Below are 18,163 nucleotides of genomic sequence, written 5' to 3' on the forward strand. Positions count from 1 at the left end.
TTTAGATATCCTGGTTCAGTTCAGGCTAGAGAAGACTCTGAGGATAAGGACTGAGACTAAATCTTGATTTGATATTCTGTGAGGAAACCATTTCAGACAGCTGAGTGGGATTAATGGGTTTACAGTTGCCTCTGTTGCAGGAACAATGCTATGATGTTCAGGACTAGATGGATATTTTTCTAGCCATTGTATCAAGATGTACAACGCTTACTGTAGTCCATTCTAATGTAATTGTTCTATACAAAATATTGCACATGGGATAGGAGCTGTCTTCCTAACCTTAGACATGATTGCTTTACTCATGGAGGCTGAGTGTTGCATTCCTCAGAAGTGTTTCTGAATTACAGACTCAACTGTGATCAGTTTGTGGAAGAGGAGAAAACAGGTGTCTCTCAGTAGGCATTCTTCAGGTTATTTTTTTTTCTTTGCCTGTAAACATGTCAGTCTTTATTTTAATTAACCCTCAGACAACTGTTTTCAGTCATATATTTGTCTCATCTAAGTACTGATTCCTTTTTGAGGATAGCTGCTTGGATGGACAGAGGTGTAGTAGGCAGTGCCATGTTCTACCTTACAGGCTGGTAAGTGAGCCAAGTTGTCAGATCCATTCAACATTTATGTGCAGCAATAAGGTGAAAATTACTAAAAAGCTAATTCAACATTTATATATAGTGAAGGAATCAAGTGAAGAGTGTGGTCTTTCCTATTGGCAATTATTAGTGTGTCCTTACAGTAATGACACTCAACAGTTTTAGCCTTTGCTTTGTGATGTGTCACTGCTGTTGAGGGATTGAGCTTAACCATAAGCTTCATGGTTATGGTTATGCTTCTTCCAGATGTGTGCTTGCAAGGCAGGTTGAGGATAAAAGATTTTGTTAGTATCTAACAGTTAATGTCTTAGCCAAGTTCAGTGCTTACCCTTAAGAGTGTAAAAACAAAAGTATGAAGAGAAATGGTGTTAGGGCAGCCCCAAGATGTGAAGTCAGTCCTTAAAAGAACATGGCAGTTGCCTTTTTTCATCCCCTTTGACAAATTCTTATGCCAAGTCAGATTTCCCTAAGAATATTGGTGGTTTTAGACTCTTTTAAATAAGTGAATGAAAGAAAGAGTTATGGATTGTTACACATACATGCAAGTGCTTTTCATTTTCAAAATTAAACTTAAGAAATGGGTTGGACTTTCTTGGAGGAGGTCAAGTTATAAACATCGATATACACCTGTATAGAGTGGAGAATTATGCTACATACTTCAAAGAGGAGCATCATTCCTTTTTCTTTCCCCTCCTTTCCCCTCTATCTCCCCTGCCTTCTTTCCTCTTCCTGTTTTGAAATTGAAACAAGATCTTAAACACAATGAGGTCTTGCTCTAGACTTAGCCTTTACCTACACTGTCTTTTGTGTGCAGAGACAGTTTTAAAAACCTGTCTTCCCTTTGTTACACCCACTTTTATACATTGCTTTTACATAATTTTCTTTCATTTTCCCCCTCATCTTCTTTTATGTTTATATGTTTTCTGTGTGTTCATTCAGAATCTTAGTTTCCTATGGTCATGAAAAATACACTTAATGTTTGCTTTTCTCATAGTCTTAAAAAATTAATCAAGTAGTTAAACATAGTTTAAATTGGGAAGTTATGTTCCCATTACTTTTTTTTTTTATGATACTCTGTAAGGGTCTGTTGGCAGCACTTCTAAATCTAGATATATGATCTAAAATTATATATGCTGTCACTAATTTAGATCAAAGTTTTTATGAAATAAAGACTTCCCTGGCTAAGAATAACCAGTTCTTTGTCAAGGGTAAGGCTGCAGCTAAAAGCAGTTCTATAGTGTGCATCTTCCAACAGATATAGTCTTGGGAATGCTTCAGATAATTTTCAAGAGAAGACCTTAAAAGGTGTATGAACAATAACAGTGAGAGGTATAAATTTTATTTTATTGTGTTCACTATATTTTTTCTTTTAAAATTTTAGTGTTTAAATACTCATGTATAAATATTTGGCAATTTTCCCACATTTGCTCTGCCTTCATATGAATAACTCTTCACAGTTTCAGCAGAACATTTTTCTCCAAATGTATTAGAGAAACAATGAGTAATTTTTAGCAATGTTCCTCCCTTGCCCTTGGGAGACCTCCTAGTTCTTCAGAGGCAGACCAGTACACTGGACACACTTCCAAACCTATGTAACTCTTAGTTCAACTGCCCTGGGTCAGCATCCCATCTTTCTCTATCAGACAGTCATGGGTAATAGAACTCCTTATAAAATTAGAATGGTGTCCATATGAAAAAGCAATACTGTTTTGTACTTCGGAGGAGATAAATTTCATAACTCTATTTTGAAGAAAGATTTAAGAAGCAGAAATACAATTTCTGGTTAATAACATGGAATATTTCTTCTTTTCTTCCACCCTTAGGATTTGCATTTATACAACACCCAAGTTTAATGTTCGAACAGGAAGTGAAGACTCTGTACAACAGCATTCTTTCAGATAAGAACTGTTCAGTAAACTTAAAAATCCAGGTGTTAAAAAACCTCCAGACCTACTTGCAGGAGGAGGATACACGTATGCAACAGGCAGACAGAGACTGTAAGTGTTGAGTTTTTCTGTGCTGAGGCATGCAAACCCTAACTTTCCTGCATACAATTACTATATACATGAACTGAGTTGCTTAAGATTGTTATCTAATTAGTAATATTGTATGCAAGGCATCTTAGAATAATTTTCAAAAATTCATTATGTGCATAGGTATATTGAGAATTGTAGCTTATTATTTACTTTTGGGATGTATAAATCCTGAAAGCAATCCAGAATGCATAATTAATGTAATGATGGTAGTAATACTTTTTATCAAAATCTTCTCTAAGGTTAATTTGCAGATACAAATAAAGAAATTTTTAAAATTAAAATCTTTATTGAGGAACAAGACTTTAAAGTCCTGTGTCTTTAGTTTTTTTAAGTATATTTGTCATTAGACTGTTCTATGTTTCATGAGATCATAAACTCATTCTAAGATAACTGAAATGTCTATTATAAAGCTTAAAGATCAGTATGCATTAAGTAATAGCAAAGTAAATGACTATACTGTGGTGAGTGTGGTATTGCTTTTGTCCTTTTTACAGGGAAAAAAGTAGCAAAGCAGGAAGACCTGAAAGAAATGGGTGATATTTCCTCAGGGATGAGTAGTTCCATCATGCAGCTATATCTCAAACAGGTCCTTGAGGCTTTCTTTCATACCCAGTCCAGTGTACGCCACTTTGCTCTAAATGTCATTGCACTGACATTAAACCAGGGTCTCATCCATCCTGTTCAGGTATGGTAAGCTTTTATGTGGGTATTTTTGTTATTCAGGTTTCAGAGGTTTTTACACTTGCTAGATACATTTCTAGTTTTTCTTTTGCAGCTATGTTACAGTAATCTCTTATTGTAGCAAGGGGCCTTTACATAAAGCGTATTTTTAAATTTAGATTCCAAATGCTGTATTTTCTTGTCTTTGGATCAAGATTTAAAAGCCCAGCCAGTGCCTAAAGAGCATTTTAAAATGTACATTGGAGCATATTTCTGTTATAAAATTCAGGTGTATGCCAAGGTGTTTTCCTTATTTAAGTCTTTATCCTGAAAACTGTGGCAGCTTGACTCCACCTCAATCCCCATGTCCTCCAAACACTATGGAATTCCAGAGTCAATGTCAGAACTTCAGTTATCATCTCCATTATTCTTTTCTTACATAATATTTTTGTGATTATTTGTTTATAACACAACCATTGTGCATGTTCAGTCATAAGTGGTAGTGTGTTTGGGGTTTTTTAATGGCATTTTTTGTAGTGAAAACTGACTTTAGAGATTAAGAGAAATGGAAATACTACCTGAAACCTCACACAACTTCTATCCTTTATAATGGCTCAAAGTCCCAGTGGACATCAGCGACCAGTGGTGTCCCTCAGGGGTCCCTATTTGGACCAGTGTTATTTAATATCTTCACCAATGACATAACTGAAGGGATCGAGTGCAGCCCCAACAACTTTGCAGATGACACCAAGTTCATTGGTGTGGTTGACACTCCTGAAGGGTGGGATGCCATCCAGAGGGACCTGGACAAGCTCAAGAACTGGGCCCATGGGAATCTCATGAGGTTTAACAAGACCAAGTGCTGGTGCTGCACCTGGGTCAGGGTGACCCCCAGTATCAATACAGGCTGGGGGATGAAGAGATCGAGAGCAGCCCTGGGGAAAAGGACTTGGGGGTGCTGGTGGATGAAAGACTGGACATAAGCCATAAGACTTTTTACGAGAGCATGTAATGAAAGGATAAAAGGGAATGGATTTAAACTGACAGAGAGTAGATTTAGATTAGATATTAGGAAAAATTCTTCCCTGTGAGGGTGGGCAGGCCCTGACACAGGTTGCTCAGAGAAGCTGTGGCTGCTCCATCCCTGCAAGTGTCCAAGGTCAGGTTGGGTGGGGCTTGGAGCAACCTGGGATAGTAGAAGGTGCCCCTACCCATGGCAGGGGGGTGAAATGAGATGGGCTTTAAGGTCCCTTCCAAACTAAGCCACTCTATGATTCTATGATAATGCTGGTCTTTTGTCTATTTTGTACTATTTGCTTGAAAAAAGTAGTTAGGTAGTCATTTGCATAAAGCTTACTATTCTAGTTTCTGCAGTAGTCAGAATATAAAATGAACAACACTGTAATAGAAGAACAAAGAGTGAGAAAGAAGAGTTACAATGACTCTGAATAATAATTTCATTTGTTTTTTCAAGTGTGTGCCATACTTAATTGCTATGGGCACAGATCCAGAGCCCTCTATGCGAAACAAAGCTGATCAGCAATTGGTGGAAATAGACAAAAAATATGCTGGGTTCATTCACGTAAGTAATTCTAATTTATTATTTTACAAAATACTGTTACGTTTTCTGGTGACTTAACATTTGAATAGGCCTCAGCTGCAGAAAAATAATATAAATGACAAATAAACAATAATAATAACTATAAGCAGTTGTAAAGAAGATCCCAACTCTTTCCTCTGTTTGGAGATTTCTGTTCTTAGAAATAGAAAGTTTATAATCATTTGAAGCATCTCTTCCAGTCTAAAAATTCCTTTAATTTATAATTCACAGTAGTGTTTTCCTCACTGAATAGTATGTTAAGAGCATTTATTTGATAAGAGATAAGGACAGCTGTTTCATAATGTTTAGCAATGATTTTCCTGTATTGGTAGAGAACATTTGTAAAAGTAGAGGTCCTAAGTGTATATGTGTTAGAACATTAAGGCATCAATGCTTTATAAATTGTAATCTAAGCAGAAGGAGCATAGGAAGGTGTTAAGAACTGAGGGATCTTGATGAAAGGAAAATCTGAGGGCTAAGTGAAGACTTGTGGAGTTGTGGCATAGTGCCAATAGTTCTGTTAAAGATCTGAAATTGAACTGCAGCACCCTTTCCTTGTTTCAGAAGGCCTCAGGCTTGGCTCAGTGTGTGTACTATGTTGTGGGACTTTCCAAATCTGATTGTATTCCACTGAAATTGGAGCATTGCACTCTTCATGGCATCCAAACAGATACCTAATTCAGTAGGTGAAGACTAGCAGATGAAATTCGCTATGTAGGCAGCTAGGATTTAAGACAATGTACAGATGAAGAGGCAACTATGCTGAACAGAAGCAGAAATGATATGAGGAGAGTAGGATATGCAGCCTAGATAGAGATTGTTTGTTCTGAAACTAGAGCAGGAGCCTTGAAGTAAGTAAAATCAGCTGGAAATTACAGAATATATGTAAAAAAGTCTCATTTTCTGTTTGTCAGTCCTATTTTACAAATATGGACTCAGTTGTTGGCTTCACTACAAGTGACATGAAGCATACACATTTGGTAAAATATTCTGTTAATGTATGAATACATTTCAGTATACAGTGGCATTGTATGCAGTGGAGGGGCTGGAATGTACAGAGCTTACAGTGGGCAATGACACAGCTGAGAGCCTCTGGGTAAGGACTAAGGGACAAACAAATAATGTGAATATCATCATGGAAGTCTGCTATAGACCTCCCAGCCAGGACAATGATGCCAGCAAGTTATTCTTTGAGGAACTAAGAAAACTAAATCAACTGCCCTAGTCCTTATGGGGGACTTCAACTTGCCAGATGTTAACTGGGAATACCACACAGCTGGCACAAACAGGTCCAGAAGATTGCTAAAACACATGGATGATAACTTCATGGTACAGGTAATAAGGGAGCCGACTAGGAAAGGTGTCCTCCTTGATCTGTTGCTAGTTAACAGAAAGGGTCTCATGAATGTAGTGGTGATTGGAAGCCGTCTTGGCCACAGAGACACTAAGCGACTGAGTTTAAAATCCCTGTTGACAGAAGGAAAAGTGCCAGCAGAACTTCAACCCTGGCCATGAGGAGAGCAGACTTCAGGCTGCTCAGGGAATTAGCGAGTGAGGTCCCCTGGGAAAAAACTTTTGAAGGTGCTGGGGCCCACCAGTGCTGGTCACTTTTTAAGCACCACCTCCTAAGAGCACAGAAACAGCAATGCATAAATGCATAAATGTCAGAAGTCAAGCAAGTGAGGCAGAAGGCCGGCTTGGCTGAACCAAGCCTGACAGAGTTCAAGAAGCATTTGGACAATACTCTCAGGCACATGGTCTGACTCTTGGGGATGGTCCTGTGCAGGGCTAAGAGTTGGACTTGATGATCCTTGTAAGTCCCTTTCAACTTGGCATATTCTATGATTGTGTGATACTTCTGGAGCTAAGGCAAAAAAGAAAGGTGTATAGTGTCACACGAGAGTGGAAGGCTTAGACAAAGTTATTAAAAATAGTCTTGCCATTGAGTCACAAGGTGCAGAAAGGACTCCCTTGCTTTCTAAACTCCTTCTCAGAGAAGGGTTTAGGTATGGCTGAATTCAGTCTTAGCCTTGGACTGTGTCAGTGGTTTAAATTTAAGGAATTGTAGAGGTGTGATTAAATCCCTTTGTCCCGCAGGTTTTAATGATGACAAAATTCATTCATTATATAAAGTGAATTATTTATTATGACAAATGAACAGACAAGTGAACAAATGAAAGATCTTAATCAGAATTATTTATTACAGTGTAAAAGCTAAAAATCTACTAGTAGAGTATAATATAGCATAAAATAGTATAGCGCACTGTATCAAAGCAATTATATTAAAGCAATTGTATCAAAACTAGCAAAAGAAACAATCATTGAGATTGATATAACTCACCATACAAGATAGCGGGCAGATCTCTCTCTTAACCCCTGGGAAGTAACCATGAAGAAGCATCCCTGCTTCATGGGAGAAGCTCCACACTTTAAGGAAGTATGTGGAAGAGTCTGCCATATGAAAATTGGACTGGGCTTTTATAGCTATAAATTGATGGACTGGTAGTCACAGATTTACAGGCCAGCAGCCTAGCTTATCTGTCAAATCCTGCTTTAAAAAGTAGGATGTGTATTCAAAGTCTGGTGAACCAGGCATAATGCAACACCAAAACAGCATCCCGGCCCAGCAGCTGAACTTGCATGATAGTTTGCATGATGGCTTGCATTGTATGCATTCTCTGATCAGATTCTAGGTCTTATCAGAGTGGGCTATCCTACCACATATGGCCAGTGGAAGCAAGGTCAGGTGATATGGGAAGAAAACAGAGATGCTGCTCATCACTGTAGGGAGAAAATTTGTGCAGCCAAAGCTCAATTTGAGTTGGAGCTGGGCAGTTGTGATGATTTGGCTGGAGTACAGTTAATTTCCTTCCCAGTGGCTGGTGTGGGGCTGTGTTTGGATTTTTGCTGAACAAAGGATTGATAATAGAGATATGTTTTTGCTATTGCTGAGCAGGGCTTGCACAGAGCCAAGGACTTCTCCTCGTACAGCCCTGCTGGGGAGGGGGCTGGAGGCGCGTGGGAGGTGGAGAGGGAACACAGCCGGGACAGGTGACCCCAACCGACCCAAGGGATATTCCAGACCATATTACAGAGGGGGGGGGGGGGGGGGGAGTTGAGCAAGCAGCTGCATGGTGCTTAGTTTCCAGCTGTGCTTAAACCCACTACTGTGGGGAACAATTAAAAGAGTTTCTTTCAGTATAGAAATAACATTAGCCCATTCCAGGATGAGGATGGTCACCTCCCAAACAGGGACAGAGACAAGGCAGAGGTGTTTAACTCCTTCTTTGCCTCTGTCTTCAACACCAATGACAGGCTAAGGGGGTCCCAGTTCCCTGAGCTGGAGGACCATGACTGTGAGAATGATCAACTCCCAGTCGCCCTTGAACTTGTGCAGGATCTGATGCTCCAGGTGGATCCCTATACGTCTGTGGGGATTGATGGGATTCATCCCAGAATCCTCAAAGAGCTGCTGATGTCACCATGAGGCCTCTCTTGATGATTTTTTAATGGTCTTGGAAATCTGGAGAGGTCCCAGCTGACCAGAAGCTGGTGGATGCTGTCCCAATTTCCAAGAAGGGCAAGAAGGAGGACCCTGGAAACTACAGGCCTGTCAGTCTCACTTCAGTGCCTGGTAAAATTATGGAGAAGATTATTCTGGGAGGTATTGAAAAACACCTGAAAGACAATGCAGTCATTGGTCAGAGCCAGCACAGCTTCATGAGAGGAAAGTTCTGCTTATCAAATCTGATTTCCTTCTAGGACAAGGTAACCCACCTGGTTGATCAAGAGAAGCCAGTTGATGTAATCTTTTAGGATTTCAGTAAAGCTTTTGATATTGTCTCTCCCAGGATCCTTCTGGACAAACTGTCCAGCCCACAGCTGGATAAACACATCATGTGGTGGGTGAGCAATTGGCTCACAGGTCGAGCACAGAGAGTAATAATGAATGGGGTAATATCAGACTGGTGACCTGTCACTAGTGGGGTTTCACAGGGCTCCATCTTAGGCCCTGTGCTCTTCAACATCTTCATAAATGACTTGGATGCAGGACTGGAAGGAATACTAAGTAAGTTTGCCAACCACACTAAATTGGGAGGAGCTGTTGACCCCCTTGAAGGCAGGGAGGCCCTGCAGAGAGACCTCAACAAATTAGAGGACTGGGCAATCACCTACCATATGAATTTCAACAAGGGCAAGCGCCAGATTCTGCACCTGGGATGGGGCAACCCCAGATGTACAGACAGACTGAGGAATGAAATGCTGGAAAGCAGTGCCAGGGAAGGGACCTGGGGATCCTGGTTGATGGCAAGTGCCCTAGTAGCCAGGAGGGTCAACTGTGTCCTGGGGGGCATCAGGCACAGCATCACCAGCCGGTCAAAGGAGGTTATTGTACCACTCTACTCTGCACTGGGGCGGCCTCACCTTGAGTTCTGCGGGTAGTTTGAGGCACCACAATATAAGAAATATATTAAGTTGTTAGAGAGCATCCAAAGGAGGACAATGAAGATGGTAAAGGGCCTTGAGGGGAAGGCATATGAGGAGCAGCTGAGGACACTTGGTCTGTTCAGCCTGGAGGAGACTGAGGGGAGGCCTCATGGCAGTCTACAACTTCCTCATGAAGACAAGCAGAGAGGCAGGCACTGATCTCTTCTCTGTGGTGACCAGTGACAGGACCCAAGGGAATGGCCTGAAGTTGTATCAGGTGAGGTTTAGGTTGGATATTAGAAAGAGGCTGTTCACACAGAGGGTGCATGGGTGGACACTGGAACAGGCTCCCCAGGGCAGTGGTCACAGCACCAAGCCTGACAGAGGTGAAGGAGCATTTGGATGATACTCTCAGGCACATGGTGTGACTCTTGAGGATGGTCCTGTGCAGGGCCAGGAGTTGGACTTCAGTGATCCTTGTGGATCCCGTTTAACTGAAGATATTCTATTAATCTATGATTCTGTATTCTTGAGAATTGTTTAAATTGGGGTACCTGCCTGTAGTGGGTAAACAGATTAGCTATATGGTTCTAAAATAGAAGTTATGGTGAAAGCAGTTTGCAAGAGATTTTGATCTCTGCCACAAATTCTGTTTGAATCTGCTTGCTAACTCAAAAGGTAGTAGTGCACCTCAGTGCATGTTTGAAAGTTAAACTTCACACGAGCAACTACTTAAAGGGAAATAAGATAAAAAAATAACTAGAAGTTTCTGTTGACAAGCATTTGCTTATTTTTCCCCTTTCAATTTTACTGCTTGAAAGCAGTGATTTAAATAAAAATAAATACTTTTCCGTTTTAGATGAAAGCAGTGGCTGGTATGAAGATGTCTTACCAGGTACAACAGGTGATCAATACCTGTCCAAAGGATCCTGTAAGAGGTTTTAGACATGATGAATCATCCAATGCATTGTGTTCACACCTATACTCCATGATTCGAGGGAACCGTCAACACAGACGAGCATTTCTTATTTCTTTGCTCAATCTCTTTGATGATACTGCAGTAAGCATCACATTTCCTTCACTTATAAAGAATATAAAACGTACCATTACAAGCTTAAATTGTCCTTATGCAATATATTTTTATTACATAATTATTGATAACTTTATTTCTCTAAGGTACTTTGTTTTGCTTTATAATATAAGGTATTTACCTTATAGGATACATTAGTCACTTTTGCACCTTTCTGTACTCAGTTTGGGTTGTTTAGAAATAATGTATCTTCAGGTATGACTAAATTTTGCATATATAAATGTTTTTAGAGTGGGTTTGGGAGGTATGTAGAATAAAATTTGTGATCCTTTTTTTTTGTTTTAGACTGTTAGGAACACAGGTTAAGTGTATAATCTAAGATATTTTTATGTATATTTATATGTACTTTTTTTCAACTTCCAGAAAACAGAGGTGAATATGCTCTTGTACATAGCAGACAATCTAGCCTGTTTTCCTTATCAAACACAGGAAGAGCCACTGTTTATAATGCATCACATAGACATTACACTATCAGTTTCTGGTAGCAACCTACTACAGTCATTTAAAGAGGTATGTGCATTTATATTTTAGTATATTTATTATGGTGGCAGCATAAGCATCTATACAATTTGGTCAATTTTTCAGTGAATACAGTACCATTATTATGATACAGACCAGTAGATGTTACTTTGTAACTGGTAGTTAAAAAACAAGCAACCCTTTCTGTTCTGGCCTCTGTCTGGTAGACACTAATTAAAAGCTTTTCTTACATTGCAGCTTATGTTATTAAAAAGGAATTAAATTTTTTGAAATATTAATATTAAATTTATATAATTCTCTAATATTGCTGAATTAATTGGAATTAACATGAATTGCATTAATAACAAAATCCAGTTTGCTTTTTGTTTTGATATCAAGTAGCTGATGGCAGTTGCATGTATGCTACCTGGGAGACTTTAAATACATTATTTATTGCAAGAAAAGAGTGCACAATTTGCCTTTTCTTAAGGTAACTTATAAGAACCCAAATAATGATATGGCATCTGTTGCTATGGCAATACACAACCCTGTAAGAAAAAGGCCTTTGTTTCTTGTACCCTGAGATTAGTTCAGTTGGTTAAAACTTGGTTGTAATAATGCCAAGGTCATGGGTTCAATCCCCTATGTGGGCCCTTGACTTAAGAGTTGGACTCGATGATCCTTGTGGGTCCCTTCCAACTCGGAATAGTCTGTGAATACATATCTGTCTGTGAATACTGTGTCCAGTTCTGGGCTCCTCAGTACAAGAAAGACATGGAGCTCCTGGAGCCGGTCCAGCAGAGGGCTACAAAGATGATTAGGGGACTGGAGCACCTCTCTTGTGAGGAAAGTCTGGGGGGATCTGGGCCTGTTCAGCCTCGAGAAGAGAAGATTGGCAGCGGACCTCACCAATGTCTGTCAGTGTCTGCAGGGAGGTGTCAGATGCTGGACCAGGCTCTGCTCAGGGGTGCCCACCAATGGGACAAGAGGAAATGGGCACAAACTGATGCGCAGGAAGTTCCACCTGAACATGAGGAAGAACTTCTTTCCTGTGCAGTGACCAAGCACTGAACAGATTGCTCAGGGAGGTTGTGGAGTCTCCCTCACTGGAGATATTCCAGAACTATCTGGACAGAATCCTGTGCCATGTGCTCTGGGATGACTCTGCTTGAGCAGGGAGGTGGGACCAGATGACCCACTGTGGTCCCTTCCAACATTACCCATTTTGTGATTCTGTGATTCCTAAAGACTTCAGTATCTTCATTTCCTGGACAACTTTAACAGTAGAAGGTCCAAACTGTCAGGAAGCAAACCCATTTCTCAAATTTTCAATCTGACTAGTAAGTATAAGTCAGAGTTGATACCTGAAAAGTACACTGCTTTGAATTCTCACCCTACCAAAGTTGATTTTTAATTTGCTAGAAAGAGACAGCACATTCTTTAGATGGGGGGCCCAGCACATAGAGGATGAGATCCTACTTGGGACATCTTCAGTTCTGTGTTATGAAAAAACATACTATATCACAGATAATCACAGACTATTCCGAGTTGGAAGGGACCCACAAGGATCATCGAGTCCAACTCTTAAGTCAATGGCCCACATAGGGGATTGAACCCATGACCTTGGCATTATTACAACCAAGTTTTAACCAACTGAGATAGTCTCAGGGTCTATGTGCAGTAACAATGCAGGTGTGAAATTCTTTAGGTCTACAAGTAGTGGAACTGAACATTAGTAATACTGTATATGATGATTTGGGAGTTTCTCTGGTCAGCAGTGTAATTAGTGTCATAGGATTTTAACAGAGACAAAGATTAAAACCACCTTGGACTCGTCTGTACCAAAGGACATATGGAAATATAGGTAATACGCAAAAATTATATCCAGGTGAAACAAAAATGGAATTTTCTTCCTGATTTATTGTATTTGGCCTTTTACTGCATGTTACTGTCTCCGATAAAAAACTTGAGCAGTGTTTTTAAGAATAATGTGCCAGTGGAGTACTTTTTGCTTCAGTTCCTTCTCTAACCACCTTGCAAAAAAAGTGGACTTTGGATCAATTTTTCAGGGACCTTAGGTTATAATCCAGCATCTTCTTGTCATAAATAATTTTAATTTTTGAATATCAAGTTGTGAATATCAAGTTATTAATTAATAACATTGTTCAGGGAATTCTTCCTAATTTAAGTCAATAATGATTTTTTGAAAGATTTTTTAGAAATGTACATGATGCTATATACCCTAATTTTGGAATATATGTGAACTTCTCTGTCTCGCAGTCTATGGTGAAAGACAAAAAAAAGGAAAGAAAGCCTTCATCAGATGAGGAAACTGAGAGTGACAGTAACAGTGGTAGTGAGAGCGAAAGTGAGAAGGAAGCTTCTAAGCCTCGGAGGTTACGGAAACGAGTAAACTCTGATTCAGATTCTGATGAAGAGAATGATATAAATGCTGTGATGAAATGTTTACCAGAAAATTCAGCTCCTTTAATTGAATTTGCAAATGTTTCCCAAGGCATATTATTACTTTTGATGCTGAAACAGCATTTAAAAAACCTCTGTGGATTCTCTGACAGGTAAGAATATTTAGATAATAGGCCATCTTGTAAGGATTAAGTTTGGAAGGGGGGAGGGAGGTTAGTTGATTGTTAATAATTGTTTCAGCAATAGATTTGTATAAGAGAAAAATATAAATATAATAGGTTGAATATAATGAAACACTGGCTTAGAAAAAGCAATTGTTTAATTTCTTACCAGGTTTTCTATTGAATACAGAATGGTTAAAATATATCTATTTATACTGAAGATTTTTAAAAGCTTTTCCTTGAAATTGTTTTGGACTTTCCTTAAAAGCTCTTCCCTTTTGTTTTCTTTAAACAGTAAAATTCAGAAATATTCTCCATCTGAATCTGCAAAAGTTTATGATAAAGCGATAAACAGGAAAACAGGAGTGCATTTCCATCCAAAACAAACTCTGGATTTTCTGCGGAGTGATATAGCTAATTCCAAGATCACCGAAGAAGTGAAGAGGAGTATAGTAAAACAGTACTTAGATGTAAGTAAAGTTGCTTTGCAGAAAATCTGAAATCCTTTCAAACTAGGTAACACAGTATAAACTTGAAAGTAGATTCTGATGTATCGGATGAACATTTCAAACTGTTAATTTTCTGGTAATATTATGTCATATGCAGATAACTCACAATTTCCTTTCTGGATGTTTAGCAGGATGTGCTGGTTTAAAGGTAAATTGACAGGAAAAATGAACCCAACATAAAAGAGATTATAAGTCAGAGTTACAATTTAATAAAAATATTACAATGAATGCGATGACACAAAGAGAAATTGGTTTTAACCCACAAAACCCAGAAGTATAACCCAGCACCCTGGGGCACAAACACAATGGTGTTCGTTAGCCCCTGTGCTGAGACTCCCCCATGGTTCCTCTGAATCCAAAGTAAAAGGCAGGGAAAAACCTGTTGGTGCAGATGATGGTCACAGTCTGGTCGAGAGTGGTGGTTGCAGTCCTGTTGAGGTTCTGGTCCTCCTCTGGATCCAGCGAGTGGTCCCAGAAGTCTCCCAACCCCATGATTATATACCCTCTGGATCAGGTGGGAATGCCCTGTACCTCCTCCAGGGTGATCTAACTCTGTGAGTCATGGGGTATTTCTGGAATCGTTGATGGCCCATTAGCAGACACGCCCCCTCAGGCTGGGTGTGGAGGTGCTAAAAACTTCCTGGAGGCTATCTCACAGGCTTCTTTCATACCCAGCTTACATCCTGAGCGGTCAGGTGTGCCCTGGGCAGCTGCTGCAAATCGTCCACTGTTAACAGTTCATGAGAAATTACATAGAGGGTTTAGAATACACAGCTTTGGTCACACACACACAGTGATAAACTGGTCTCAGCTTGCAGAACTAGGACAAAAGATTATCTTTTAAAGTATTCTAATAAATTTAAACACAATAAAAATTCATTTCAACTGAAGGATATTCATCTTTACAGAGTATTTTCTAATTTCTGGTATCCATCTTGAATCCCTCTACCATATAACTTGTTTACTTTATCCCTGACTGTTTCCATCATAGGAACAGAGATGAGAGCTAGTGTATTTACTCTTTTTTTTCTTTTTTTCCCCAATTCTTTAAAATATTAATTAGAAAAAGCTTGCAATTTTGGACAGGAAGAAAGCTTTTACATATCTACTAGAAAATTAAATGTTTGTAAAACAAAACACAAGCTGTTGAAGTTTAAAGTTTGCTATTTGTTTTACACTTTATCTTTTCATTTGGTTTTTATTTAATGTTGTGTGATGTGAATGTCTGATTTTAAAGTTTGAATGTAGACTGATCTGCTTTTTGGGGTTTATTTAATAGTTCAAGCTCCTTATGGAACATTTGGATCCTGATGAAGAGGAAGAAGATGGAGAGGTGTCAGCTAGCACAAATGCTCGGAACAAAGCAATTACCTCACTTCTTGGAGGAGGCAGCCCTAAAAACAATGCAGCTGAGACAGAGGATGATGAAAGTGATGGGGAGGATAGAGGAGGAGGCACTTCAGGGGTGAGGCGGAGGAGGAGTCAACGTATTTCGCAGCGTATTACGTAAAATTATTTTTATGTGCTTATAAATGTCAGTCTATAATATTAAATGTACACCAAGTAATGTAATCCACATGAAAGAAAGCATTTTGTAGATAGAGATTCTCTACTTAACCATTTATACAACTTTTGTAGAAAGTTTAACAGAAAAGACAATAAAAAAACAAACTAGAAAATGAGATTTATCCCATATAAAAATTTATTAATTTTTCTTTGGAATGTACTGTGTGTTATCCTTTTTATTGTTGCCAAGTTTTTATGTAGCTTTATGATTCGTGTGTATATATAATTTTATATATCAATAAGAGATAAAGACACGGGTACAAATTAAGAGTATGTGGTTTTACAAGGATATGTTAACCCCTTGGCGCTGGCGGTCGCGGTGCGTCTCATTGCCGGCAATGGAATGTGTGCTGGGAAATCCCAACTCCCGGCGTCAAGGGATTAAAAGCAATAAAAGCAATAATTTCACTAAAGTTCTTTTGTGTAACACTTGGTCTTTTTTCCCCCCCAATGTTTTAGTCATTGAGAAGGTCAAAACGAAATTCAGACTCTACAGAGTTGGCAGCAAAGATGAATGAAAGTGTTGATGTCATGGATGTCATCGCTATTTGCTGTACAAAGTACAAAGACCGACCACAAATTGCAAGAGTAGTACAGAAAACCAGCAATGGCTTCAGTGTTCAGTGGATGGCAGGCTCCTACAGTGGCTCCTGGACTGAGGCTAAGCGCCGTGATGGCCGCAAACTGGTGCCTTGGGTAGACACTATTAAAGAGTCAGACATTATTTACAAAAAAATTGCTCTAACAAGTGCTAATAAGCTGACTAATAAAGTTGTTCAGAATTTACGATTGCTGTATGCTGCCAAGGATGGAACTTCCAGCTAATGAATTTGTACATGCAGCCAAATTTACAGGAATTGAAATAACAGAAAAACTTGAAATATCAACAACAAAAAAAAATCAGTTAAATGAAGAGTAAGAATGGAACCTGGGACGCAGGAATAAAGAAGGAAATGTTTGGTAAACATTTATGTGGGAGCATCCTTCGCTGTTGTGCAGCAGAAACTTCTCAGTTCATTTTTACTCCCACTGTATTATAGTTTAAAAATTTGTTTATAACTTGAAAAAAACTTTCTGTTAAAAAAATAAACAAGTGAATGTTGGAAATTAGTCTGTTAATGTTCTTAATAAAGTGTTCTTGGAGTTTAACCTAGCAGCGGATGGCTTTTTTTAGCGTAGCCAGTTTCCAGGGAAGCATTGTTTTTACAGGCTGTAAAATGGCAGAATCTCACAGATATATTAAAAAAAGAAGGAAAAAAAACCCGCATGCAGTATCTATGACCTGTCTGCAGGAGGAGTTTTTGTAAATGTAGATTTTGATGTATTAGGTCACCCTGAAATAATACAAGAAAAGGAATCCCCAGCAAATCTGGTGGAATGAATACTGCAATAAATTTTTTTACTTCTCTTTGTTACTTGTCTGCTTCCATTTGAATTTCTTATTGTAAAGATCTGTTTAAACAATTTATATTATTTTGCAGTCTTTTATGTAAAATTTACTATATTAGTGTTTTTCAAAACAAGACATTTATACAGTTTTTATAGGCTTTCTGATTAATTGATGTTTTTTTATTTTATCTCTTTAAGGGTGTAAACACAAGTTAACTCCAGGGCTTTATTGTATCCTGCAGTATTTAGTATTAACTATATGATTTAGCACTGTGCCACACATTTTCAAGAGTACATTTTAATATAAAAAAAAAATATAGTTTACTCCTTGTATGCTTCGATTTCTTTATAATACTGTCTGAATGGTAATTTGTGATAGTTTAAATTTGGGGAAAGCTAAATGACTATTTTGCTTGGGCTAACTGGCCATGTATGCATTTCTATGGGTTAATATAGAGAGGTTTGTGTCAAGATGAGATAGCTACTGGTATCTGAGGAGTGAATGGATATGAGTCTGGGCAATTATGCTACATTCCTTCACAAATGAATTTTTTTAAAAATACTTTTATATTGCCCTATTTTTTTTACTAATTGAAAGATGTTTTCACATTTTGTAAATTGAAAAAGTGCTATTGAAAGCTTTCAGAAGCATTTGCTTTGACTACATTGCCACAAGCCTTTCATAAGCAGTTTGTCTTTCCAGAGAGTAACAAAAGCAGCAGATTTGCAAACAGAAAAAATCTAAAACAACTGAACTTTTTAGAGACTGCTCTGTTTTCAAATATGTTTTTCTAAACTGATGTTCCTCAATAAGTAAATCTTTATTTTATGCTTATTTTCTTTTATGAATTTAATTTATGATAGGAGACTGTTTTTATGAAACTAGCTTGCGGAATTCTAATGCATTATTCGATTTGTGAGGAATAGTAACAATATTACAAAATATTCTCATGTACAGAAAAAACATTAAACTGAATTGATTAATAATTCCTCAGAATCTAGTTAGTAATTGTTCCCATGGGAAATGTCTTTTTGCTGTTTCACCACTGGAATCTTTCTAAACAGAAATATTTTCTCATCTTTTTGTTTTCACAGTTAATGGTGTTTTCTTCATTCTGCAAAAAGCCACATCTCATGCTAAGATGGGGGTCTTAAAGTAGGGAGAAGCAGAAAAAGCAGAAGTCACCCCTGCAGATCTGGAAGCAGGACATTTTTGCAGCAAACAATGAAATACTGTATTTCTCAGGGCCA

At 38.5% G+C, this 18,163-nt stretch overlaps 1 protein-coding gene across 2 annotated transcripts in view; it reads left to right on the forward strand.

Moving 5' to 3' along the window:
* Positions 1-17,937, forward strand: part of LOC139683003 (nipped-B-like protein) — a 184,061-nt gene extending 166,124 nt beyond the window's left edge. For both annotated transcript variants that reach the window (XM_071577702.1, XM_071577703.1), the window contains 9 exons: positions 2,414-2,587; positions 3,121-3,311; positions 4,761-4,868; positions 10,174-10,374; positions 10,768-10,914; positions 13,144-13,439; positions 13,744-13,918; positions 15,237-15,422; positions 15,983-17,937. In XM_071577702.1, coding sequence (XP_071433803.1) covers positions 2,414-2,587; positions 3,121-3,311; positions 4,761-4,868; positions 10,174-10,374; positions 10,768-10,914; positions 13,144-13,439; positions 13,744-13,918; positions 15,237-15,422; positions 15,983-16,348 — 1,844 coding nt within the window. In that variant the 3' untranslated portion in view covers positions 16,349-17,937. The remainder of the gene's footprint in view (positions 1-2,413; positions 2,588-3,120; positions 3,312-4,760; positions 4,869-10,173; positions 10,375-10,767; positions 10,915-13,143; positions 13,440-13,743; positions 13,919-15,236; positions 15,423-15,982) is intronic.
* Positions 17,938-18,163: the final 226 nt, after the last annotated feature.

The sequence above is a fragment of the Pithys albifrons genome, chromosome 26 (assembly GCF_047495875.1).
Source record: "Pithys albifrons albifrons isolate INPA30051 chromosome 26, PitAlb_v1, whole genome shotgun sequence".
Classification (NCBI taxonomy): Eukaryota; Metazoa; Chordata; class Aves; order Passeriformes; family Thamnophilidae; genus Pithys; species Pithys albifrons.